The 26,146-nt window shown below is 39.4% G+C and overlaps 2 protein-coding genes across 2 annotated transcripts; one reads left to right on the top strand and one right to left on the bottom strand.

The window, feature by feature from the left end:
* Positions 1-765: 765 nt before the first annotated feature.
* On the bottom strand, positions 766-6,698 carry LOC121747940 (ABC transporter C family member 3-like). Its single transcript, XM_042142107.1, has 10 exons — positions 4,058-6,698; positions 3,829-3,915; positions 3,134-3,748; positions 2,836-2,997; positions 2,347-2,641; positions 2,024-2,238; positions 1,635-1,940; positions 1,498-1,561; positions 1,173-1,412; positions 766-1,080 (listed from the first exon to the last, which is right to left on the bottom strand). Exons 1-10 carry the CDS (start codon positions 6,470-6,472, stop codon positions 953-955), a joined length of 4,527 nt encoding a protein of 1,508 aa, XP_041998041.1. The 5' UTR covers positions 6,473-6,698; the 3' UTR covers positions 766-952.
* An 11,913-nt stretch (positions 6,699-18,611) lies between these two features.
* On the top strand, positions 18,612-26,088 carry LOC121746486 (NAD-dependent protein deacetylase SRT1-like). Its single transcript, XM_042140341.1, has 14 exons — positions 18,612-18,847; positions 19,534-19,563; positions 19,641-19,733; positions 20,798-20,917; positions 21,200-21,300; positions 21,443-21,551; positions 21,924-22,003; positions 22,598-22,676; positions 22,941-22,994; positions 23,366-23,462; positions 23,915-23,997; positions 24,399-24,466; positions 24,743-24,848; positions 25,542-26,088. The coding sequence occupies exons 1-14, from the start codon at positions 18,749-18,751 to the stop codon at positions 25,839-25,841; spliced, it is 1,419 nt and encodes a 472-aa protein (XP_041996275.1). The 5' UTR covers positions 18,612-18,748; the 3' UTR covers positions 25,842-26,088.
* Positions 26,089-26,146: the final 58 nt, after the last annotated feature.

Below are 26,146 nucleotides of genomic sequence, written 5' to 3'. Positions count from 1 at the left end.
AGACGATCAGATGTCCAATGGGTGAGAAGAGAGTTTTATTCGCGCAAAAGCAGGAGGCTGTGCAGAAGGATGTGGAGCGGGCATTTGGTGTGCTCCAAGCGCGATGGGCAATAGTGAAGGGTCCGACGCTGTTCTGGTACAAGGACGTCATCGCCGATGTCATGTATGTCATCATCTTGCATAACATGATAGTCGAACACGAAGGTGGAAGAGTTACCGATTTGGGCGATGATGAAGGTGAATCTAGCTCCAGCACGGCGGCCCCGCCCCACGCTCGAGGATTACCGATGGGCTTCAATGAGGTTTTATCTAGACAGACATCAATGCGCAACCAACAAGACCATGCTCAGCTCATGAACGACATGATTGAAGAAGTTTGGAACCGTAACCGCCGTTGAGAATTTGTAGTTTTTTTTATTTCGTAGTGTAATGTTTGAATTTTAATGAAATGAAGTTTTTTTTTTCAATTTTTGTATTGTTTTAAATATTCAAATAAATAAAATGCTTAGGGTGGCCTATAGGGCATCCCACTGCAAGTGGAAGGGTAGGAGTATGAAATGCTGATGTGGCGCAGCATAGGGCGGACTATAGGGCGTCCATTGTGGATGCCCTAATGCTCGTGTTAAGGAGCCATTTAGTTTTTTGTAATAGTTTTGACGCGTTCATGCCCACACGTTAAGCCAGACAATTTGAGCTGATCCAGACAGTTTTTCCCGTGTTCAGAAGCCAACTCAATTGTGCATTAACAATTTTTGCTCATGTCAATAAACCAATGGTAACAAAAGGATAAATTCAAGCCTTTTGTTAAAATTCATATTAGTGTTACATCATCAACACTGAAGGTTTGAATGAAACAAAAAACTTGAATTTATCCTTATATGAATCATCTAAAAGTTTCATCATCATTGATACTACTACTAAGTACTAAAGAAGAAGATTGTTGGATATTGATTTAATCATTTGAAAGATGTTCAACACTAGTAGAACTTGATCTCATGCTGTATTCCGCCACCAGCTTTGCAAACAGAGACGACTTGTCCTCCAACAACTTCTCCGGCGTATCATATTCCTTAAGTAATCCTGCAACACACACAAACACAGCCCAACTCGAAATCAAAATCGATCACACACCACTAATTTCGAAATACTATATATTATTACGACTTCCATACCGTTGTCTAGAAGCACAACCATGTCGCTGTCCAGTACGGATGTAATCCTATGTGCAATCGTTATAACTGTCGAGTCACAAAAATGGTTCCTCAGGGTCTGTTGAATCAGATTATCCGTTGCTGTGTCGACTGATGCTGTTGCTTCATCGAGCACAAGGACCTTGCTTTTCTTCAGAAGCACGCGCCCAAGGCAAACCAGCTGCCTTTGACCCACGCTCCAGTTCTCTCCATTCTCAGTCACTGCTTACACAATATTTAAACTCATCAACTAGTTGAATAACCTACTGCTAGCTACTAAGAAGAACGATCAGTGGACGAGATTAACCTGCAAAATCGAGCTTCTCTGCTTTTTTCCTAACCTCATCACCAAGCTGGCACTTATCAAGAGCCTAAATAAAAATAAAACAAGACATTTAATCATCAGGAGAGAATATTTTGAGTTCTTCTTGAACTAAAACGCACCTCCCATATCTGCTCGTCTGTATACTCTTCAAGGGGGTCGAGGTTAGTCCGAACAGTTCCCTCAAACATTGTTGGATCCTGTGGGATTATGCTCAACTTAGATCGTAAATCATGCAGCCCAATATCTGAGATATTGATACCATCAATCACAATCTGCCCCACTGTGGGTTCTACAATTCGAAAGAGTGTCTGAATAAGAGTCGATTTGCCACTTCCTGTCCTTCCTACTATACCAGTCCTCTTCCCACCAAAGAAAGTACATGTTAGGCCTCGCAGCACAAATGGCATGTGAGGACCGTATCGAACCTAAAGAAAATCTCAGGGTCAGCACAAAAAAACTAAAGTATTATTAGATCTTCAACAATACTCAAATTTAGCGAAAAGATCACCTGAAGGTCTTGGATATTGACTTCTCCTTGGGTAGGCCAGCAACTCGCTGGCCTGTTCGACTCTATAACAAGAGGAGGTTCACTTGGAAGTGAAGTATACTGAAGTATTCTTTCGACTGATATGATTCTGTTCTCCATAAAGCAAAGATTCCAAACAACCCAGGATTGATACATATTTAAATTAAGGCCATATGTCACTGCTAAACCTGCAATACCTGCATTGCATATTTAGAATAGAAGAAATTATTTAGCTATATAAGAGGTTTCAAAAAATATTATGCTTGTAATCGTCTTAAGACACGAAATAACTGCACACCACTCACTTGGATCAATAGTTCCTTCAGGAAGAGTAATCAGGAAAATCAGTGCACAGGTAAACGTCATGAGAGATAACACATCCAGACGAAGGCATAGCCACTCCATAGCACCAGCTGTATTAAACTTAGGTCGTGAATATCCATCTATTAGTCTTAAGCTAATCTCTCGGAATCTGGGTTCCTGATCAAAACTTCTAATGGTGATTGATCCTGATAGTGTCTCCGAAAAGTGTTGTATAACTGGAGCTTTGCTCACACCACATAGTCGGGCAAGTTCTCGCGCAGCAGCTATGTAATATCTCTGTTAAGGAAAGTACTGAATTAACTAACCATTGAGTCATACTGAATTAAGTAATCATTGAATCATATGCGCACATGATAAGAAACATAACTTGAAGTCAGAAACGCCTGGAACAAAGCATGTTGCCATAAAAGAATAGGTAAATCAAACTACTGCGCCCGTATATTAAAATATACAGTAGAAAAAGAGTTTACCTGTAACAATATGCAAATTGCAATTACTGGAATGAAAATGATGAAGACCTGCCAAGCAACTTGTGACATGACTGCAACTATTCCGAGGAGCTGAATCACAGCAAAACAAAAGAGCGAAATGATACCCATGTTCAAATCAACAGTACTTTGGTCCGTGGATGCCTGAGAAAGAACAGAGCTTTCATCAAAAGTTACTCTTTAAGCAGCTTGACTTCCATGAGAATTAGTCACGGTGTTAATGAAAGTGAACCATACTCTATTCAGAAAAGAAAAGAAAAGAAAGAGAATCATTGCATACTCTATTCAGAATCCGCCCACTTGGAGTGGAATCAAAGAAAGACATGGGTGCACGGAATATGCAGAGATGCATCTTGTTGAAGAGTATGTTTGCAGTTTTGTAGCTAATGGTCACAACAGATAAAGCCCTCCCCAAAATGCAAAAAGCACTTCCAATCGACAATGCAACATAGACAAGGATAAGGGTAGAGCCTCCAACTTGAGGTGCTTCATCCTTGGAAACAGGAGTTGCCCAAGCCATCCAATAATTGCTTCCGATTTGAAGCACCTGAAAGGCAACCTGAGATAGCAAAGCAATCGGTGCTAGGAGTCCTCCATAGGCTGTCGTAATATAGTTCCAGTAAACTGACAGCCCTACACTTCCTTTCACCCTTTCTTCTTCTTGAACAAGCTGAGCCTTTGTTTCATCATTATTGTCATCATTTTCATGATTTTGAGATTCCTGTAAAACAGGCTTAGCATTTTTATCGCTACTTCCCGCTGTTTTCTCCATACTAATGGAATCAAGAGCTGATAAAGCCTCCTCGTGTGCACCGACAAGTTCCATGAAGTCACTTCCTGACCTGAGAATGTCGTTGTATCTGCCTGCTTGTTTAATTTGTCCGTCTTTCATAACCTGATGATTAAAGACTAGGAATATATCACTCGATTATAGTATGTAAGAAAAATGCATCAATTTAGAGATGAATCACTCACCAGAATAAGATCAGCAGCAGGCAGAAACTCCACTTGATGAGTAACATATATAACGGTTTTGGAATCCAGAAGCCGCATAATGCATTCCTGGCATTACATATAAATCATGTTAGTTGGACCTATAAACAAGAGGCATGAGTAAAATAAGGAGGATCAACAACTATCATCGTAGAAAAGGTTTCATAAACATATAGTATAACAATATAAATGAAGAACATGTTGTGCTTACATTGAAAAGATGAGTGCCTGTATGTGCATCCACAGCACTGAACGGATCATCAAATAAATAAACGTCAGCATCTTGGTAAAGAGCTCGCGCAATCTGTATCCTCTGCTTCTGTCCACCACTCATGTTGATTCCTCTCTCACCAATAACAGTTTGATCCCCAAAAGCGAGAATCTCTAGGTCTTTATTCAGTGAACATGCTTCGAGTACTCTGTTGTACCATTGTCTATCCATTTCCTTACCAAACAGTATATTTTCTTCTATCTTTCCACTCTGAATCCAAGCTGACTGAGCAACATAGGCTTTCGTTCCTGAAAGACTAACAACCCCATATATTTTTGGTATTTCCCCCAAAATACTAGAAAGTAAGCTTGACTTGCCAGAGCCAACCATGCCGCAAACTGCAACCTTCATGCCACGTGAAACTCTAAAATTAATATCTCTCAACGTGGGACTAGGTGATGATACATCCCAGGAAAATTTTCCATTTATTACCTCAACAGCAATATCAGAACTACTAACCGGAATCTTCTGTACTACATCTGGTGGCAGATCGTCAAGAGAAAGGAAAGACGCAATTCGATCCAACGAAACTTTGGTCTGAACAATCATGGCTATTGTATCAGGCAGATTGTAAATTGGCTCTTGAAGAATCCGAAAGGTTGCCAACGCAGATAGTATTTTTCCCGATTCAAGTGGGATTCCCATGAGCATACAAGCACCAAAAGTTACCACAGACACAAATGTAGGAGCACCCCAAAACACAAATGTGGTAAAGGCTGTCGTATAAAGATATCTTGCCAACCATCGGGTTTCTACACTCCTAAGATCCTGAATCCTAGAGAGAAACTTCAACTCCCATGCCTGAAGTTTAAGGATTCTCATGTTCCTCAAGACTTCTGAAGTTGCCTTCATCCTTTCATCTTTGGATTTCATCAACTCGTCCTGAAATTTCTCCTGCAATTTTCCAAGTGGAATATTTGCTAACATGACCAAAATAGTAGCAGCAAGTGCTGCTATTGAAGCAAGTCCAAGATCTTTATACAATATCAGTAATGCTAAGACGACTTGCAGAACCACCATCCACGGATCATGCATATACCAACCAAAGTCACCTATCCTCTCAGCATCAACTGAGATAAAATTAATAATTTCCCCCGTTGTATGCTCTTTCTTTGATTGACACGAAAGCGTCAACCCCTTAATATATATTTTGGCAACTAATGCTGCCCTCGCCCTATAACTAGCCTGTTGAACCTTAAAAAACCAATGTCTCTGCGCAAAGCACTCAAACATCTTTGCAATGGTGAACGCAGAAACCAATACATAGCCCTCATTTGCGAAATGCCTACTTCCATTCAAGTACTGGACAAACACATCAATGAGGTACGGACCAACATAAGAAGCCAACGTGTATATCAGCGCACAAACAGCTGATAGCACAACTTCTCTCCATGCAGTAAAGAGCAATCCCTTGGCTAGCATGGTCATCGTGACTCGGTTAGTTCCTCGACTATAAGACACCAGCTTATCATTCAAAACCGGTAACGCCCCTCCAGCAGTATCCAAGCCAGAAAGCTGAGGAACATCCTCAAGATCCAACGTTTTCTCGTACCCTAGTGCGATCAGAGGCCTCATCCACGAGAAAGTAAAGAGACTATAGAAGCCAGCATTGTCATAAGGGGTCACAGTCTCATCCCCTTTGGCTGGTGTCTCAGACTCCACACCATTTGTAGCACTGCCATTTAAAAGTGGTGCTTCAAGGATAGTGTCCCCATCCATTTTCCCACCCCAAAATCCAGTAAAACAAAACACTAAACTCATAAGGGTTGAAACAACATCAGAGGCCCAAAACAGAGTCGACAAATATTTCGCCTTTTCGAAATAAAAAACGTCACTCACTAGGCAATAGCAAGAAACACAGAAGAAGAGCCCCCACCAAAGCCTCAGAACAAAGGGATACTTGGATTCTTTCAAATTCGAGAAATAAATATGCAGGAAAAGATATAAAGAGAGCCAAGAAACTGTTTTGACGCCCAATTCCGATAAAGTTAGAATCTTTTCATCACTCCAACTATTTCTATACCAATAGAAGAGGCTCAAAAGGCATAAAATAAGATTGAATAATGAAAGGCCTAAAGAGGAAAAAAGGGTTGTTTTGTAGTATTGGAGAGTATTACTATTATATCTACCATGGTTTTCACCGCCGTTGGTCCAGAATTTCTTGTGAAGCCAGGAGATGATGACAATAAATAACAAAATCAAGTGCAAAGAGAGCGTCAAGAAACGCAAGAAAATTGGGTTCAACAGAAAATCAAGGCCACCGGCACCTCCCAGTTTCTCACCAATGGAAAGAAGTAGAGAATCAGACATACCCGTGGTGAAGGAGGATGAATTTGCTGTTTGAAGGAATCCCATTATGTCTGGTTGAGTAAGTGTGAAAGTCGTAATGATGAAAAAAAAAAGTTTGGTATCTCAGCTTTTATACCTGTGTTTTATATCAAGAAAATATCACAAAAGAATCCATTCTCGTTTTCTTTTCTTTCCCCGTACTAAAAAGAGAGAGAAAAATTCGGATTCTAATAAAAGTCAAAAAGCAAGATTTGCTCGGGCTGAGACAAGCGCCGGAAATAGTAGTTTAGCGGAAGACGAATCGGTTAAAATGACGGAATTAATAATTGATTTATAATGACGCAACCACCATATAATCAAATTCTGTATTATGATATGCCAAACCGAGTAAGAAGATTGACTTTGGAATCAGTGTGGAAATACGTCTATATACAACCACTTTTCATGAAAATTGATTTTTACGAATCAGTATAAAAATGTATCCATAAGGGCATCATTAACCCGGTCCCTATTTCAGGCTTCAAGTTCCTTCCACGTCATAATTCCTCTACAGCTGCGGCCCAGACCCCAATTGCTCTTGTTAAATAGTATAGGCAATATATTTAGAGAAGAAAGCAATGAGAGCAGATTATTGTATTTGATTGAATGATGAAATGGTACTCAACACCCATATATTTATAGGGATGTTGGTGACCTTTGAGATCATACAGTAAATGTATATTCATGGAACTACACTATTGTTGGAACAAGGCATGCACATCTTCAATGCTTCTTGGAACTTTATTCTTGGAACTTCATTCTCCTTTAATGTTTATTGATGCTTCCTTTTCTCAACTCTCCCCCTCAAATTGAGTGGTGGGATCTCTAAAACTCAATTTGGGAAGCACATCTTCAAAGCTCCTTGAGTTGACTGCTTTAGTTAAGATGTCGGCAAGTTGATCCTCAGAGCGAACAAAAGGGAGTTCAACAATCTCATTCTCAATGTTTTCTTTGATGAAGTGTCTGTCAACCTCCACATGCTTCGTTCGACCATGTTGTACTAGATTTTGTGAGATGCTTATAGCGGCTTTGTTATCACAGTAAAACTGGCACTTGCTCGGAGGGAGATTAATTTCTTTCAACAATCTCCTTAACCATAAAATCTCGGTCAACCCATTTTTAATCCCACGAAATTCTGCTTCAGCACTCGAAAGAGCCACCACCTTCTGTTTTTTGCTTCTCCATGTTACCAAGTTACCTCCAACGAAGGTAAAGTAGCATGCTGTAGACTTTCTATCATTTGGGTTTCCTGCTCCAGTCAGCATCTGTATAACCATGAATCTCAAGATGCCCATTTTTGGCGAACAATACTCCATGCCCTGGAGTTCCCTTCAAATACCGATAAATCCTAAGTGCTGCCTCCATGTGATCTGTCTGCGGCTTATGCATGAACTGACTTACGACCCCAACTGCATAGGCAATATCTGGCCTAGTGTGCGAGAGATATATGAGTTTTCCGACTAGTCGCTGATATCGACTACGGTCAGCCAACTTGGCTCCTTCTCTGATTTGTAATCCGTGATTAACTGCCAGAGGAGTGTCTGCTGGTTTACATTCCAGTAGGCCAGTCTCTGCTAGGATGTCCAAGATATACTTCATTTGTCTCAGAAAAATCCCTTTGGTTGACCTTAGCACTTCAATCCCAAGAAAGTACTTGAGATTCCCCAAGTCCTTCATCTCAAATTCCTGAAAAATATTCTTCTTTAATTCATCAATCTCTTCTAGGTCGACACCTGTAATAATCATGTCATCAACATATATGATTAAACATGTGATCTTATCATCCTGCTTCTTAAAAAATAGTGTATGGTCTGAATTGCTCTGTTTATATCTGTAGCTAATCATTGCCCCAGCAAACTTCCCAAACCATACTCTTGGGGATTGCTTCAATCCATACAAGGTCTTCCTCAATCGGCACTCTTCACCTGCTTTAAAATCTGTTGCAAATCCTGGCGGTGCCTCCATGTAAACTTCTTCTTTCTTCTTCAACTCTCCATGTAGGAAGGCATTCGTCACATCAAACTGGTGTAATGGACAGTCCCTATTAGCAGCAATAGATAGCAACACCCGAACAGTGTTCATCTTAGCTACTGGAGAGAAGGTCTCAGAATAGTCAACTCCATATGTCTGAGTATAGCCTTTTGCGACAAGTCGTGCCTTGTACCTTTCTATCGAGCCATCAGGTCTTCTTTTAATACCCACTGGTAACTTCCCTTCTGGTAGAGCACATTTTTCCCATGTGTGGTTTCGAATCAGTGCATCAATCTCTTTCTTCATTGCTTCCCTCCAATGCTTGTATTTCATAGCTTCTTCCCATGTCTGTGGTATTTTTTCTTCCTCATATAGTGCATTCTCGAAAGCCCGAGCCATCTCTGATAAATGGCCTTTGGCTAGGTTCACAATAGAGTATCGCTTTTTCCTGTCAATCCTCTCTGGTGTATACCTTTTGGGTGGAACTCCTCTGTTTGACCTTGGTGGAAGTATGTATCTCCCAATGTCAGGGTCAACTCCTTCGACCTCGACTTCCTCGATTTCCCTTTCTGCGGCCTCAATTGAATTTTCTTCTGCACTTACAGTGTTAGCCAAACAATTATCTGTATCCACAGGAGTACTTACATTGGATAACCTTAACGGAGAAATATTTGAGGCGATGTCACCTTCCACAATGGACTCTACCACATCAGAGACTTGCTCAGCGGAATTGCTTACTGTTTTCTCTGTTAGATCCGCACAGGATTGCTTGGCGTTGGCAGTGGCATTGAGATCCAACTTAGCGGGTCCATATAATTGTTATCCCTAACATTACTCTCCCCCTGACCGCTAAGATGGGTATAGAAGTACTCAGTTTCAAGAAAGTTGCAGTTCATTGTAACAAACATCCGGTTGGACTTTGGATCAAAACACCTATACCCCTTTTGATTTACCCCATATCCTGCAAATACGCATTTAATAGCGCATGGGGATAGTTTAGTTCTTTCATGTTTAGGAATGTGGACAAAAACGGAGCATCTGAAGACGCGAGGTTCAAGAGTCAAGGGCGGAGGAATTTTTGTGAAGGTGGACAAGACTTGTAGGGGAGTTTTGTGTTTGAGAATACTTGTGGGCAATCGGTTTAAGAGATAGGCTGAGGTGGCAATGGCTTCTGGCCAGAAGTGTTTCGGGGCTTTTGACTCTATAAGCATAGAACGAGTCATTTCGAGGAGAGATTGATTTTTCCTTTCAGCCACACTGTTTTGTTCGGGAGTATGAGCACATGTGGTTTGGTGTATAAGGCATTTAGTTTGGATGAATTGTTTCATGTTAGAATTAACTAACTCCCCCCCCCCATTATCTGACCGAAGGACCTGAATGGTTTTGTGAAACTGAGTTTGGATAAGATTATAGAAATGGGTAAAGTGTGACAAAACTTCAGATTTTTGTTTCATGAAATATATCCATGTTATGCGAGTGCAATCATCCACAAAAACTAAGTAATATCGAAAACCTTGTCCCCCAATAACTGGTGCGGGCCCCCAAACATCAGAGTGTACTAAGGCAAACCGGGTTTCAACGCGAGTATTACTTAATGGGTAAGAGTTCCGATGACTTTTGGATAAAAGGCAAGTTTCACAGTACATGTCATGCTTATGAATAATACTAGGAAATAACAATTTTATGTAACCGATAGATGGATGACCCAAGCGCCGATGTCAGAGCCAAGCTTTCCGGTCAGCTGATCCGTGAGTTAACATGGCAGTCCCTTTTTGAGTTATCTCATCCACATAGTAAAGCCCATCACGTTCAGTGCCACGCCCAATTATCTCCTCGGTTCGGATATCCTGCAACAGACAAAATTGTGGCTGCATTAGTAACGTACAATTCAATTCCTTTGTGACATGACTAATGGATAATAACTTATGAGACATCGAAGGAATATAGAGACAATTTGATAACTGCAAAGTTGGGGAAATGTTAACAGTTCCAGCCCCCTCAACCACTGTAAATTCTCCATTGGCAGTTTGGATATGAGATTTTAGAGGTTTCTGAAGGTTGGTAAGGTCTGAGGCATCATATGTTATGGTATAGGTTGCCCCACAGTCAAAAATCCATTTATCATTTTTTTCATGACCATTAGATAATGCACACACAACTCCAAGCTTCTCGAGGGGCTGAAATCGATTTTGGCAAGTAGTTTGGAAAATATGGAATTTTCAGGAGATTTGGGGGCTAATTGTGACTGAGAATTTTGGTGGGGTAAAACCTGCAATTTACCAAAGATTTGGGGGGGCTTCTAATAAAAGAGTCCCTTAACCCTAATCTACCTGAATCGGGCGCCGCCTCTTCCCTCATCAATTCTTCACTCCAATCGTGAATTACACTCCCACTTCCGCCGGCGACGAAGTTTGTTGCCCCGGTTGTGTTCGCCGGCTGAGCAGCTTTATTTCCGGTCCTTCCTCCTGGCTGGACAGCACCGGCGGTTTGCGCGACCCCTTTGCACGGCGTTGCCTCCGTCACCTCCAACTGTTGCGGTGGCGTGCCCGCCACGGTTCCAGGTTGTTTGCGGTTGCGGCGGCTTGTCGTGCTTCTCTTCCCACCAATCTGGATACCCAATTAGTTCAAAGCATGAATCTTTTGTGTGTCTTTTCCGTTTGCAGTAGGAACACACCAATTGTGACTTGTCTTCTTCATCACTTCGCCGATTTCTGCCATTGCCGCCGCCGCGACCACCACCGTTGCTGCCGCGACCGCCACCCCGAGAGCCGCCGGTAGGGTTCTGCCACCCTCGGATGGTGAGGCCGGTAACCGATTCTATCCGTGGCAGCTGCTCTGCCGGTGTTCGCCTGTTGTAACACTCGAAGTCGTGTCTCCTCTTGCTGAATCAGGTTGTACGCATAGTCGACAGAGCGAAGCGGGTCCATTTTCAGTATCTCCCTCTTGGTTGTTTCATATTTGCTATCAATTGCATAGAGAAACTGACATACTCTCTGATATTATATGAATTTGTTGTGAATCTCCATATCCTCTGGACATTTCATTGGGTTCGTCTGTTTTTGGTCGATTGAAATCCAGATCTCTCCCAGCCGGCTCCATATTTCTTCTAATGAATTGATTCCTTGTCTCAGTGTGGTTGCTTTGAACTGAAGATCATACACCTGGATTTTATCTCTTCCGCTCCCATATGTGACGGCCAATGCATCCCAGATATGCTTCGCCGTCGGATGTTGTGAAACTCGACTGACCAGTCGAGGCTCGATGTTTTGTATTAACCAAGTGATCACACAGTGATCGGCTTGTTGCCACTGTATGAAGGCTGGATCGGTTCGCGGTGGGGGAGGAGGCACTCCGGTGACGTGAGAGACCATTCCTCGACCGCTTATTGTCGTCTTCATCAATACGGACCAAAGGGCGTAATTTTCTCCATTCAACTTGTTCCCACCAATGTGGAGGGGCTGCGTGTCAATTCTGAATGGCACAACAGCTGTTTCTGGTGGATTTGGTTGGTTCATCTCAAAACTATTGCGCATAAAATTGGCAAACTGTCGAGCAAATTCATCTGCCATAGATGAATCTGAGGTTTCGGTTACTATATAGTTGTCATTTGACATTTTGGCTTATGGTTACAGGTACAACGGAAAAAGGAAAACAAATAAAAAACGGGAATGGGCCGAGAAAGGTATCAAGGACGATGATGATACCTTATCTGAGTCCAAACCCGCTCTGATACCATGTTAAATGGTATATGCAACATATTTAGAGAAGAAAGCAAGTAAGAAGATTATTGTATTTGATTGAATGATGAAATGGTACTCAACACCCATATATTTATAGGGATGTTGGTGACCTTTGAGATTCTACAGTAAATGTATATTCATGGAACTACACTATTATTGGAACAAGGCATGCACATCTTCAATGCTTCTTGGAACTCTATTCTTGGAACTTCATTCTCCTTAAATGTTTATTGATGCTTCCTTTTCTCAACAGCTCTAACCCTACACGCCCCAACCCGGGCCGCAACTAATAAATGACACTATTCACAACTTCAACATATTTTACTAGTAAATGCAATACGTTGAACAATTCAAGCCGGGAAAATACATTGTTCAGTCGAAAAAAGAAAATTACAAATCCTAGAAAAAAAATTACAAATCCTAGAAATTTTTTTTTATTAAACCCTAGAAAATAAAAATTACAATTTCTAGAAAAAATATTGAAATAATTTAGAGGATAGAAATGGAGAAATTGGTGGAAGAATGTTGAAGAAATGGGTAAAAATAGGCAAAAAAAATAAAAAAAAAAAAAAGAAAAATAATTTTTTTGGGGGTTTGCGGCCCGTCCCGAAGCAATTAACCCTAGGCCGGGCCGGACCCCGGGAGCGTCACCGGGCTGCAAATGCGGCCCCGGGACCGGCCTGGGCCGGAACTTCCGCCCCTCCAACGCTTAGGACGGGCCGGGACTCGCGTTTTGCGGCCCGACCCAGTGCGTTAACGATGCTCTAATCCATATATATGGAAAATCAGCTCTGGAAATAACAATCACTTTACATTAATACACTTTACAGCCTTCCCTTAAATTTTTACTACTCAAAATAAGTATTTCCTTCAAATTTTTTTAGTTCTTTGCTAGTATTATTTAATACTCTTTCCATCCATAAATATAGGGACATTAGGAATGACAATGAAATTAATTCATAATTGTTTAAATCACTATTTTGATGACAAGATTTTGATATTGCATTTTAGATAGACTTATGAATAAAATAAAATATATTTTAAATTTACATAAAAAATTTATATCTTTAAATATGGTTGTGTTCCATAAAAGTTAGTAACAAAATGAAACAAAACATGCTTCTTTTAGCGTAAGGGGTGTCGTAACGGGTAAGGAAACGGGGCGTGATGGGGTAGTGTGTTTTAAATTTGCGTGTATGGGTATACCCTCTACCCGCATGAGTATACCCGATAAACCCGATAATACCCGGTATTTTTAGGATTAGGGTATTCAAATATTTTATTTTAGTTAATTACTTTCAAATATTGAAATATATATTGCTCGATACTTATTTCCAATTGTGTCTCTGATAATTAAAGTGAATTATTTTTAGTTTCATATTAAACTTTTGAATGATGATTAGATTTTAGACATGCTTGATTTGTTTGTGGAGATCAAATATGCAAAGGTGTTGCACTCTGTCCAGATTGCTGAGTTGTTGCTGTAGAATTGTACTTGTATTTGTTTTACTAAAATTGCGGTGAGAAATTTTGTACGCAGATTAACTTCTCCGGCTTTGTAGCAGAAACTCATTATAGAGTACAAGCATATATATGAAATCCCAAAATTCATTCTGGAATGACACATGTACATAAAATTATTGTATTAGATGACTAGCATTGATGATAAGTACTATCGAAAACTAAAATCATAATACCATTGAATAATACACAACTGAAATTATGCCAGCAGGTTTAGGTACCCGCAACTGCGGGTTCGGGATACCCAATGTGGGTATCAGGTTACCCGTATAACCATACGGGTCGGGATTAGGTAGTACTATACTATTGAACTTTTCGGGTTCGGGTACCCGCAAAATCGGGTTTGGGTCCCGCGGTACCCGTTTCGACACACCTAAGTGGCAGATCTAGGATCAAAAAATAGAGATGATGAAATTGCTACTGTGCTTCGTCCTCGAAGCAAAATTAGAAACAAACGGAGGAAGCGACTATGAAAAATATACGTTCGGATCCATGGTAATTGGTCGTCTGGGAGAGGCAACCGTACCCTCTCCTACCCCTCCCTGGATCCGCTAGTGCATCTAATACACATTGCAATAATAATATCTCTATAAGATATACTTTGGTCAATAAAAAATGGGCTTTTATTTAGTAGGGGGTGGTGGATGCTACGTTTAATACGCTACAATTTAGGATCAAAATGCAGATCCTCCTCTTTCATTCTCTTTATTTAATATTTTTATTCTTATTATGTATTTTTAAGTAATGAATAAAATATTAATTACTGTTATCATTCTTGAATAAAATATTTAGCTTAAAAATATTTTATTTTTAATTATTTTCTTTCGGTTAATTAATGATTTTTTTAGTAAAGTTTAAAACTTTTTTATTGTAGTTATCCGTTTTGAAATAACTTACTTTTAAGATAAATATATTTCATGAATGATAATGGAGTACTTTATATGGACTCATTTTTTTCAGTATTTTAAAATATAAAAACAAGAATGGATATATTGGAAAAAGAGAAAGAAAGAGAAGGATGAAAATATTAAAAAAAGAGAATGAAAAAGAACGATGAGAAAGCTGCGTTTTGTTCCTAAATTGTTGTGTATTAAGCAAAGTATTTTGTGTTGTGATTTAGCCACAATAGGGGATCCATTCTCGTATTTAGTACTCCCTCCATCCCATAATATTAAAAAAAGAGAATGAAAAAGAACGATGAGAAAGCTGCGTTTTGTTCCTAAATTGTTGTGTATTAAGCAAAGTATTTTGTGTTGTGATTTAGCCACAATAGGGGATCCATTCTCGTATTTAGTACTCCCTCCATCTCATAATAGATGTAACACTTTTCTTTTTAGTTTGTCCTATAAAAGATATTATTACATTTCCTTTTTTGAAAAAAGTTTTCTCTCAAATTAATAAAAATATATTATTTTCTCTCTCCACTTAACACACAAAACAATATATCCTAAAATCACGTGTCATTCTCCAAGTGTGTCATCTACCGTGAGACGAAGGGAGTATATCTTCAATATTAAATATACATCTGGTCTTTACCCTTGCATCCTCATTAATATTAAGTATAAAAAATAAATCCATTTATAACGCATATTGTACTTTGTATTTCTACCATTATTGTAATCTACCCCCTCCGTCCGTCATTAGGAGTTTCGGCTTATCATCTTAGTCCGTCTGTCATTAAAAGTCTCAATTCACTTTTATTATAAACGGTAAGTACATCTCACTTTCCACTAATTCATTCTATTCACATTCTATTAGGCATCGTTTGGTAGCAATGTTGTGTTTCGACCAGACATGATACAAATAGTGATAGTTATCATTGTTTCGATTAGTTAATTTATATTGATTGAGTGTTTGGTAGCTACAGATGATTTTGAGTTATTCTATTTAGATGTTTGGTACAACAAGTTACAAATAAAGATAAAAAATAGAATTGTCAAAATTATCCTCATTAATTTAACTTAATGATTAAAATCACCATGTTGCCTTAATTTTGGGTGATTTTGGCAATTTGTTGACGATGAAAAATATCCAAGCATACCGTTTCTAATTATATAAAATGATAAAAATGGAGTACATAATAAATATGATCATAACTTAAATTTTTTAATTATGGCTATATACAAAATTGATGGGTAAAATTGTATTTTACTAAAACTAACTAGGTTGACTAGATATGTAACTTAGGAAAATGGGTAGTTATATTGTTGCTTGAAACATTGGCTTTTCAATGGACTTCGTCCGGGCCGGATACAAAACATAGGTCATGCAGATTTGTAACATAGCTACCAAACACACAACTAAATCCGGATAAGTCCTACTATCTAACTGTAACATAGCTTCCAAAAGGCCCCTTATAAAACTAGGGCAGTGTAGTTGGTTCCGAAGGGGCAGATTTGCAAGAATGATCAAGAATCGATTCCCACTACTGCCTTGTAAATTGTAACACCTCTCAGGCACAAGTGTGGGCCTTGGAGATAGGCTTGACAGTGGGTTACACCTCCCCCTTAGCGGGCCACTGCGTACCCTGATTGGACACCCTTCACAATATTGTCGGACCGGAATGTGGAGGGCCCTTGGGGTTGGGGTTTCAACCTTTTGCAAAAACAAAAATACGCCTCACATTCCACTATATTTTCTCACACACTTTCCTTTATATTTCTTAAAAATCCATGTTGAACTCAAATGAAAATCTTAATGGGGGAGGCATAACCCACTGTCATGCTAATCAATATATTTGTATATGTTATTTTAATTTTAAATTTATTTAATTTTATGTTTCTAGTTGTCGAATAAAATATGTTTTTAGAAAGAATGAACTTTCTAAAAATATTACTTCTAGTTTTTTAGGAGATGCATGAGGAGATGGTTTAGGCCATCCACAACGCCGTCACTATACCGTCCCTTAAATTACTATTCGCGGGCTCCACTGTACTTTTTTACTCCATCCCTTAACTAAGGGACGGAACCTGCAACCCTCCGTCCCTTAACCGTCCCTTAAATTACTATTCATTCAATTTCATTTTATTTTTATTTCCAACCAAATTCAATTAAAAAAAAAACACTTCATTAAAAATAAAATAAAATTACAACATAAAAAAATACAACTTAAAATTCAAAAAAATAAAAAAAGATATAATTAAAATCCTAAAAAAAATAAAAATGACATAATTTAAAATACAATTTTATAGGAAATAAAAAAAAACTACTCCGCCGGCGAATCATCCTCCGGAGGAGGCGGTTGAGGTGCATCGAAGCCTTGAGGAGGTGGAACGCCAAGTTGTGCCACCATAAACGTAACTCCGTTAAGACAAGCTTGGTATTGGGTGGGCGTAAAGCGGGAAGTGTCCGCCATTGTGGCGGTCATGTACATGGACATAAGGGAGTTCGAGGGTCCCCCCGAGCCCGCCTGGCTTGATTCGGCTCGGCCCCTCCACCCTCTAGCCACCTTCGCCGCATTTCTCCCTTGCGGCCGACGGCGCTCACGGGAGGACCCCCCGGTATCGTCTGCCGGGGTCTCTCCTTCTGCTAGGCAAACTCTTGTTGCCCGCTGCCCGAATCGCCCTCACCAGACGAGTATTGGCCACTCGCCGTGTGCTTCGTGTGCTTCGAGGTTGAGCCCGAGCTGGACCGCACACTGCCGGCCCACCTTTCCTCGTCCCTGACGACCTCCCAAACATCGACATATTTGAATTGTTTGTTGGTGTCTTCGTAGTAGACCCGCAAAGCCGACCTTAGAATGTCGGCTCCCGTGGCTCCGCTTTGGTACTGAGCCGCTTCATGCTTGTAGATGGCGCATAATCGTTTGACCTCTCTGTCGACTCGGTCAAAGTGAGCGCAGAGCATCTTATATGTGCGGCGGTGGGTCTTTTTCGGCTTAATCTCGTGATAGGCCTCGGTGACCTTTTCCCAGAAGCACTTCCGGGGTTGTTGATTCCCGACGATGAGATCGTACGAGACGCTGATCCAGGCGTTGTACACCGCCAGCGTTTCTTTGGGGCCGTACGGATGCCGGCCTAGATCCTCCTCCTCCTTGTCCGCCTCCGCCCTGGAACTTCCCCCGCCTCGGCCTTCTTCCGGAGTGGGTTGAACCGGGCAATCCTCCCGAATCTGGGAGAGTCCCTGCGAATACCGCGGGGCGGAGGGACGAGTGTATGCATCCACATACCCCCTCGGCGTCGACGAACCGGAACCACCCAATGTGTTGTACATGTTCCCCCAGTGGCCGAACGCGTTGAGATCCCACGAGCCGGAGCCGCCACCGCTGGAGTTTCCGTCGCCGGACATTTTGTGATGAGATGTTAGATGAAAATTGGAGAGGAAATTTATATGATTTGGAAAGAATAGATGTGTAGTTGTGTGTGAAATGAAGATGAATTAGGAGTATTTATAGAGTAAAAAATTTTAAAAAAAATAAAAAAAGGAAAAACGGCTCTATTAACGGTAATATTACCATTTAACATTTATTATTATTATTATTATTATTATTATTTTTTTTATTTAATCCGATTTTTTTTAATAAAAGAATTATTGCGTTAGCGTGACGACGCCCACTCGCGGGACGGCGAGTGGGCGTCACGCATGGCCTGGGAGCGTGCCACGTAGCCTCGGCGCGTGGCGAGCCGTCTCGCGTTCCGTCGCGGCAGAACGGGACGTGTGATGAGCTGGGGACGGGCTGGGGACGAGACGGGGCGCCGCAACGCGTCACGCAGCCGTCTCGTCCCAGCGTGACGGAACACGAGCCACCCGCGTGACGCATTGCGGGTGGCCTTAGGTGATCTTTACCGCCTTACCGGTGCGTAGCGCGGGTGCTATTGTGCTAACACTAGTCCATAAATAACAAAGTGGTCTAAAGGCGAACTTGAACTTTTGATCCAGAATATATGGCCCTGCCAATTCGAATATATTTACACAGGAGAAGAATCTATTAGACGTTATATAGTGTGCACAAAATCAATCCAATTCAATTTCATTTTACCATTTTAATTCGATCGACTCTCTCACACATCAAATACCCATAAAAATTAATAAACAAGTTCCCAGAGACCAAAAAGAAAGGGAAAAACCCAAAATGTCTCTGGGGTATGCCGAGAAGCTTTCCTTCATAGAAGATGTGGGCAACGTTGGAATGGCGGAATTTTTCGACCCATCTCACGTTTTCCAGGAAAAAGTAAAGATTTTTTTTGGGGGTCTCATTGTTCTACTTTGTGTTTTGGCTACATTGTTCCTTCTGTGATGCATTTTCAGTGCTTGTTGATGAATTCTTTCTTCTTTTTTAGTTGTGCTTCGACGATCATTCTATCTCTGTTTGGTATTACTTCAATTAGCTGTTTAGGTATCTTTCCTCTCAAATTATTGTCATTCTATCATTGGAGGGTTTAATGATGCCCTAAACTAATTTGTTTGGTTCTTCCGTGAGAAATGCTTTCTGGTGAACAGCATTATTCATTGTTATGTTGAAGCATTTATTTTTCATCGACTCTTGAGGAATAATCTAATGGAACCCGATTTTCCCTTTTCTGGAATTTTGAAATCATATGAAGTCATGGTAGGTATTTGTCAATTGAAATTAAGGCTGGTTATTGGGGGATTCATAGTATAGATATGATCAAACTGATGGATTTGTTTGCAGAGGAAGTGATTGAATTAAATGACAACCTTTATCCATTTTTGTACCAAAACCAAGCAAATCGAGATGAAGTTTTACTCTTGAACCCTTATAAATCTTAGCATCAGATTTTCCCTTTGGAGTGATTGTTAGCTTATGTGTTAAAAGGGGTTGTACTAGTAGGTCACAGCATCATTTGGAAAATAGTCGGATGAATATTTGACTGCAACTTAATGTCTTCACTTCAGGTTGAACGACTCGCTCGGATGATTCAAAAGGTCTGACCTGGCAATGGTATATATTCATCGAGTTCGGTTCTCTCAATTAAACTGAAGAGCCTTGTTTGTTCATGCAGAGCAAGCACATGGTGGTATTCACTGGGGCAGGGATATCCACTTCTTGTGGTATACCTGACTTTCGTGGCCCCAAGGGCATCTGGACTCTTCAGGTACTGGGTGGCTCAGCATTGCATTCTTTAAGAACTTTTTGACATGATTTTAATAGAAGGCTCCACCAAACAGGCAAAATTGCGTCCTAGAAGCATTCTCTTTGTTTGAATGTGATATTAGTGCTGTCCAATTAAAACTCATGTCTTTAATAAAAAAAGTTAAGAATGACTTTTCTACTAGAATAATTTAATGGACATTTATAGAATTTGTGTCTCTTGATCACGAGTTAATTTTCATTTTAGTTGCTTGATAATGCATTTCTTGATCTTTTTAATTTGAATGCAGCACCACCTGGCATTTGACATGGAAAAAATGATTTCAGTCAAAATAATACCTTGTGCTTTTACACCTCATCGCTAAAGACTTTAGCTTTATGCAACCTTTGAGGAAGAAAGGGAACCATAGTTAGCATTTAGTAAGCAAGTTATGGTTGGTGGATCTTGAATCAGTCACAATAATGCCTTGTGCTTTTATACGTCATGACTTTAGCCGTGTGCAACCTTTGAGGAAGAAAGAGAACCATAGTTATGATTTAGTAAGCAAATTATGGTTGGTGGATCTTGATCGTCGCCTCTTTTCATAGAATCACATGGTTGTTAGTGCAACATATCGTCATTCATAGCGTACGTTAGCCACTGTAGTTTGGTCAACTGAGGTGAAAATCTAGCATACAGTTCTGGTACGGGGAAAATAATTTTGTATCTAATTATCTCTCTGTTAATTAATTATCTATTCCAATACATATTGGAGATCTCACACCCTTTCGCAATCCTCATGGCTCTCCAAGATAATTATTTTCTCAATTTTCTAAATCCTTCATTTTAAACCTTTTTAACTCCAATGCTTTTTAATATTAGAATATGTAATGTAGCACTTATTTACCTTAATTATAGGCATGAGTGCACTAACTTCTAAGTTTACCATTTCTACCTTCATAGCCACTGTAGTTTGGTTTCTTTTTATTGGTACGGATGTTTATAAAGTTATTATTGCTTGAAACTTTAGAAGACCCCCACCCCGGCCCCTGCTATTTTTCCTAAGTTATTATCACACTGATTCTCAGCGCCAAGGCAAAGCCTTGCCCGAAGCATCTTTACCTTTCCATCGAGCAACACCAAGCACAACCCATATGGCACTAGTTGAATTTGAGAAGGCTGGTATCCTGAAGTTTCTGATTAGCCAGGTATGCCTTATACCTCCATGATAATGTTAAACTAAACATAATTGGTAGTAATCGGTTCTATCTATTTTCTACACTCATCTAATATTAAAGAAGGATCAGACGTACGTCTTGAATTTATTTTTCTTTTATAGCTTTTCCTTTTTTGTTTTTCTGCTATTACATGATTTCCATTTGAAATGCATCATATGGAGTATATTTTGCGCTTTACATCTAAAGTTACATTGTTGTTCTTGATATGGCGGTTTTAACTCTCATTTTGTGGTGACTTGTCTGATATGCTAGAATGTTGATGGCCTCCATCTTCGTTCTGGAATACCGAGGGAAAAACTTTCTGAATTACATGGAGACTCCTTCATGGAACAATGCCCATCATGTGGAGCTGAGTATGTATTTTTAATATGATTTTCAATTAAAATTAATAACAAGTTTTTAATTCAATTTGTACTTGAAGTCTGATCCATTGCACATAGAATGTTAGCTTTGGAGCTTGGGCTTGTTTGTTTATAATAGTTAATTCCCTTGTAGATATGTCAGGGACTTTGAAATTGAGACTATTGGGTTGAAGGAGACGACTCGCCGTTGCTCCAAGGCAGGTTGTGGTGCAAAACTGAGGGATACTGTTCTGGACTGGGAGGTATAATTTTCTTTGGAGAACCCTTTAATTTGAGCTTTTCAATAAGTATTAATAGATGTTTTGATTCTGCTCGTCTGTGGTGTAATTTGAAAGGTTCAGTAAGTTCATCATAACGTGTTCTATGAGTAATGAATTTTTAATAGTTGATGAAATAGTCTCTTACTAGCTCTTCGATAGCTGAACTACAAAGATCATAAAATTATTACCTTTTGAAGATTGGATTTAATTGCATGCACTATGAAGTGTGAACAATGATCTAAAGTAACCACAATATTTGGTACTATTATCTGTTTTGTGATTTTGGAATTGAACAAGATGGCTTCGCTCATCATATTTTGAAGTCATATAGCTAATGTTCATTTTATCTGAAAGGATGCTCTGCCGCCTAAGGAGATGGATCCTGCAGCAAAACATTGCAAAATGGCTGATCTTGTATTATGTTTAGGAACCAGGTAATTAATAAGATTATATCTACTTGTGCAGCGATATCTATCTCTTTCACTTTGAGAACTCTGCATTTTTTATGTTCTTTAAAAGCTTAATAGATTCTGCTCCTTGCCAAAAATTATAAACCTGGGGAATGCTATTATCATACAAAATGTTTTTCCTCTAGGCACTAGTTAAGCTTGGTCATAGCTGACGGAAGCTTTGTTTCTTAAAATGCAAACTGGCATATAACTCCTGTTTGTACTCAAAAAGTATGTTGGTTTAGCCGTTTTGGCAGAGCTATGTCTTATGCTGAAGCCTGGAAACCGAACTTAATATCTTGAAATTACAAGAATCGAGATCTTCAGAAACGCATGAGATGTTCTTATCTTAAAATTCTATTATCCTCAGGATGACTCATCTTGCATTAAAAAAATGTAGCTTTTCGTCAACATTTAAAATTCTGGTTGTCAACAATGGTCTTATTGCTTCACTTGCAATCTGGTATCCTGCTATTGTTATTCGTGAGGTTTGTGGAACTTGTCATGCCACCATCTGCAACTCATTTCACCTGAAGCTATCTTGATTTTACTCTTTTTAACTGATATTACTCTCTGCAGTTTGCAAATTACTCCTGCATGCAATTTGCCCCTAAAATGCCTAAAGGGTGGTGGGAAGATCATAATTGTGAATCTCCAGGTAAAGGGTGTCAACAATTCTGAATCCCAGCTGAATAGCATGTGATATCTGAAGCGTCTCTAAACTTTCATCTGTAACACACAAGCAAGATGAAATTGCTCTATCCTAGGGCTTGTAGCTTAGTGGTGTTCCTCCTCATTTGTGAGGGTGAGAGATCTGGGTAAAAATTCAGCCCCCCATCCCCAACTAAAAAGAAAGAAAGAAAGAAAGATGAAATGGCTGTTATTTTGGCACTTGGATTAAGATATGCCTTTTAATTTTCAGAAAACCCCCAAGGACAAGAAAGCGAGTTTGGTGATACACGGACGTGTTGACGAGGTGACTTTGAATGACACAAACTTCATTTGTTTATTATGTTTATTCATCCAAGTTAAAATCTTAAGAATCTTTGGGTTATATTAAATTAAGTAAATGAAGGTACTGAATATAAATGAAAATAATAAGGCTGGGCACTCAGCCAAGTTGTTTGATCTCATTTTTTTCTTTCACCTGAAACCATTCTTCAAAAAAATTGCCCCATGTTTTGGCTTATAAAACTGCACCCTTTCACAGTTCTTCTTTGACCAAATCGTCACCATCTACATTGACAGTGATATAGCTTTTCGGCGGGAATGACTATTATTTTGTTGCATAAATGTTATGATTTCTTAACTGTGTTGTGATAATGGCTAAAATTACCTTTTTTTCAGGTGATGACAGGAGTTATGGGCATGCTAAATATGCGTATCCCTCCATTTATTAGGATTGATCTTTTCCAGATTATTATAACCCAGGCCCTAAGTCTAGGTATTTTTTTTCTCAAAATTATTCATCAATTTGCCTTATTTTTCGTTAATATTTTCTTCAACTGAATTTTGACTTGCTGTTTCTAATGTGAAATCCTAAATATCCTTCAAAGACTTTCATCTCACTTTTCATTGCATAGGGTCCTAAAGTTTATACCTTATTCTATATCCCCAATTCCCCATGAAACTTCTACCTGTATATCTCCAACTTGTGGAATTGGAACTTTTTTCTTCTTACATTTTCATTAAATGATGATTATCTCCAATGGATTATCCCATGCACTCCAAGCATCTCATGTTATGACACTGCAGGCCAAAAGACCATTTATAAGTAGTTTTATCTGGTTTATGCCAGATGTCATACTTCTATTTTTTATGTAAAAATTCACTCAGAAAATGTGTGCAACTATTTTATGTAATTTTGCTTTTGATAGTTGTTTACTTTTATCTCAGATAAAAAGTATGTGAACTGGACCCTCAGGATAGCCAGTGTGCATGGGAAGCAAGCACCATTGCCTTTTATCAAATCAGTAGAGGTACATTGATGAACTTTACTGATTTGATAAATTATACATGCCCATACTGAGTTTCTATTAGTAAATGAAAGGCAGGAGAACTCATCACTAACTAATTTGCTTCTTGATTAGAAAAGGAAACAAGTCACATTAAGTTTCTTGCTTCTTTCTGTGGGAACAATAAGCAGTTCCAGTACTGGTACTTAGTTACCTGATAGTAGTAGTTGTTATTGAGTTCTTTGTTTAGCTGCTGGGTGTTAATATTTGAGCACATACTTGGAGACGTTGATAGTTCTGGTTGGTTCTATAATAGGATCTGGAATACGTTGCCAGTTAGATTAACCATTTGGGACCTTTTGAGGATTAACTTGCATTTCTGGTTTACTTTGGGGTCTTTACTTTCTGTTGTAATTGGACACTAGGTTTCCTTCACTGAAAGTCTAAGCATGAAGGCAGCTGTTTTATATGATCAACCTCTTCATCTCAAAAGGTATATATGCTTCATTTCTATTGTAGCTATGTCTTAGAATTATCCAAGTCCACATAGAATGAGGCCGGGGTTATATTTGCTGTAAAATGTCTCATATTCTTTTCTCCACTGTGGAGTACTTTCTGGAAGGTCTTTTTCCTTACACGAAAAATTCTCATTTTTCATACCTAAACTCTCGGAGTACTCATTGGTCTGAATGCCTTGTGCTTATCGAAGTATGACCTCATGTGTATATTTGTTTTTCTCGACCAAAAACTATTGTCCATTGCTTATCAGGAGGACAGCTAGGAGTACAAAACATTTGGATGTTTTCTTGACTTTGCAGTTCAGCGCTGGTTGCAAGTGTACACATGCAGATCTCAAAATACCTGTTGATTTTGAGGTGAGAATAAACTTTCCTTCAAGGGTTTTAATTTTAGCATTATCATCTGCTCCTTCTGCAATCCTAAATAATTCCCTTATTACTCCCTCTCGAACTATTTCCTTAATAGTATGTCCCTAAAAAGAATTAACTTTCTAATTTTGGAATAGTTAAACAACACATTACCCCTACACATCATTTTATTTACAACTTATACCATTACACTACACTATTAATGATGTGGAGCCCACTCTCCACTAACACTACTTACACTACCATTTATCTCCCTCTTACTTTACCAATTATACATTAAAACCCGTGCGGAACAAAATGTTCATACTTTTCAGGGACGGAGGTAGTTTTATTTTTCTTGGGATAGCTGTCAATTTGTTAATGCTTTACATACACGAGATAAAGTTATAGTAAGACCTGCTCATAACTCTAAGCAGTGAGAGATTTGGGGATTCTGCAAATATGGATTCTTAGTAATCAGATATTTCACGAGGATTTGGGGATGTCACTTGATAAATAGTATAAGTCAATTCATGCATGAAGTATGCAACTTCACAGAGTCTCGTTCATCATATTCGTTGCAGAGGGTCGGGTTAGGGAGTTGGTGGAAATATACTTTTTCTCTGTGCAGATAATGCCTAGAAATCAACCTGATGTTGTTGACTTGCATTACACGGTATTTAATAATCACGTTATCTTCAGATTCCAACCGACTCTCTCAAGGAAGAAAAGGATTCTATCATCGAGAAGCTAAAAGAGCGAGCAGTGAGAGAGGCATGCTGCGGCCAAACAGCAGTGGTGGAGAGGAGGGGCATATTAGTTCCCAAAAGTGAGGTCATCGTCCATGCAATTATTACAAACATTATATTATACGGGGATTCTTTGGAGGCGTCTTCTCTGAGTAACGGCTTGCTTAAGAGGAGAAATGAAGGTTTGATGGACAGCGGGATTTGTTGGAAGCGAACAAAGGGGCGGAAGCGCACTAGTAGGCATAGAAGGTAACCTGGGGGTGTGATTTAGCTGTGTAAATATTGGGGGTAGAGTATGGTATGGGGATTTGATATCCCTACATTGCTACAGATTATTGAAGTTGATGGGGTTGGGATCTGAGGAGTACTTTGTTTTTTTGGTAGATGGCACTCTCAGTCCACCTTAATTATAGGAAACCTTGAAAATATAGATAATGTTTCTAACTTTGTGATTTTATCAATATGTTTCTATATTCCTTCTATCCTTATTGGATTGAAAATTTATGTTTGATGCATAAAATATTAAAATAAATGTGAATCACTTACTCCCTCCTCGTT

Source organism: Salvia splendens, chromosome 9 (assembly GCF_004379255.2).
Source record: "Salvia splendens isolate huo1 chromosome 9, SspV2, whole genome shotgun sequence".
Lineage (NCBI taxonomy): Eukaryota > Viridiplantae > Streptophyta > Magnoliopsida > Lamiales > Lamiaceae > Salvia > Salvia splendens.
The sequence above is the reverse complement of the archived record's forward strand: the minus strand, read 5'-3'. Positions and strand labels throughout refer to the sequence as shown.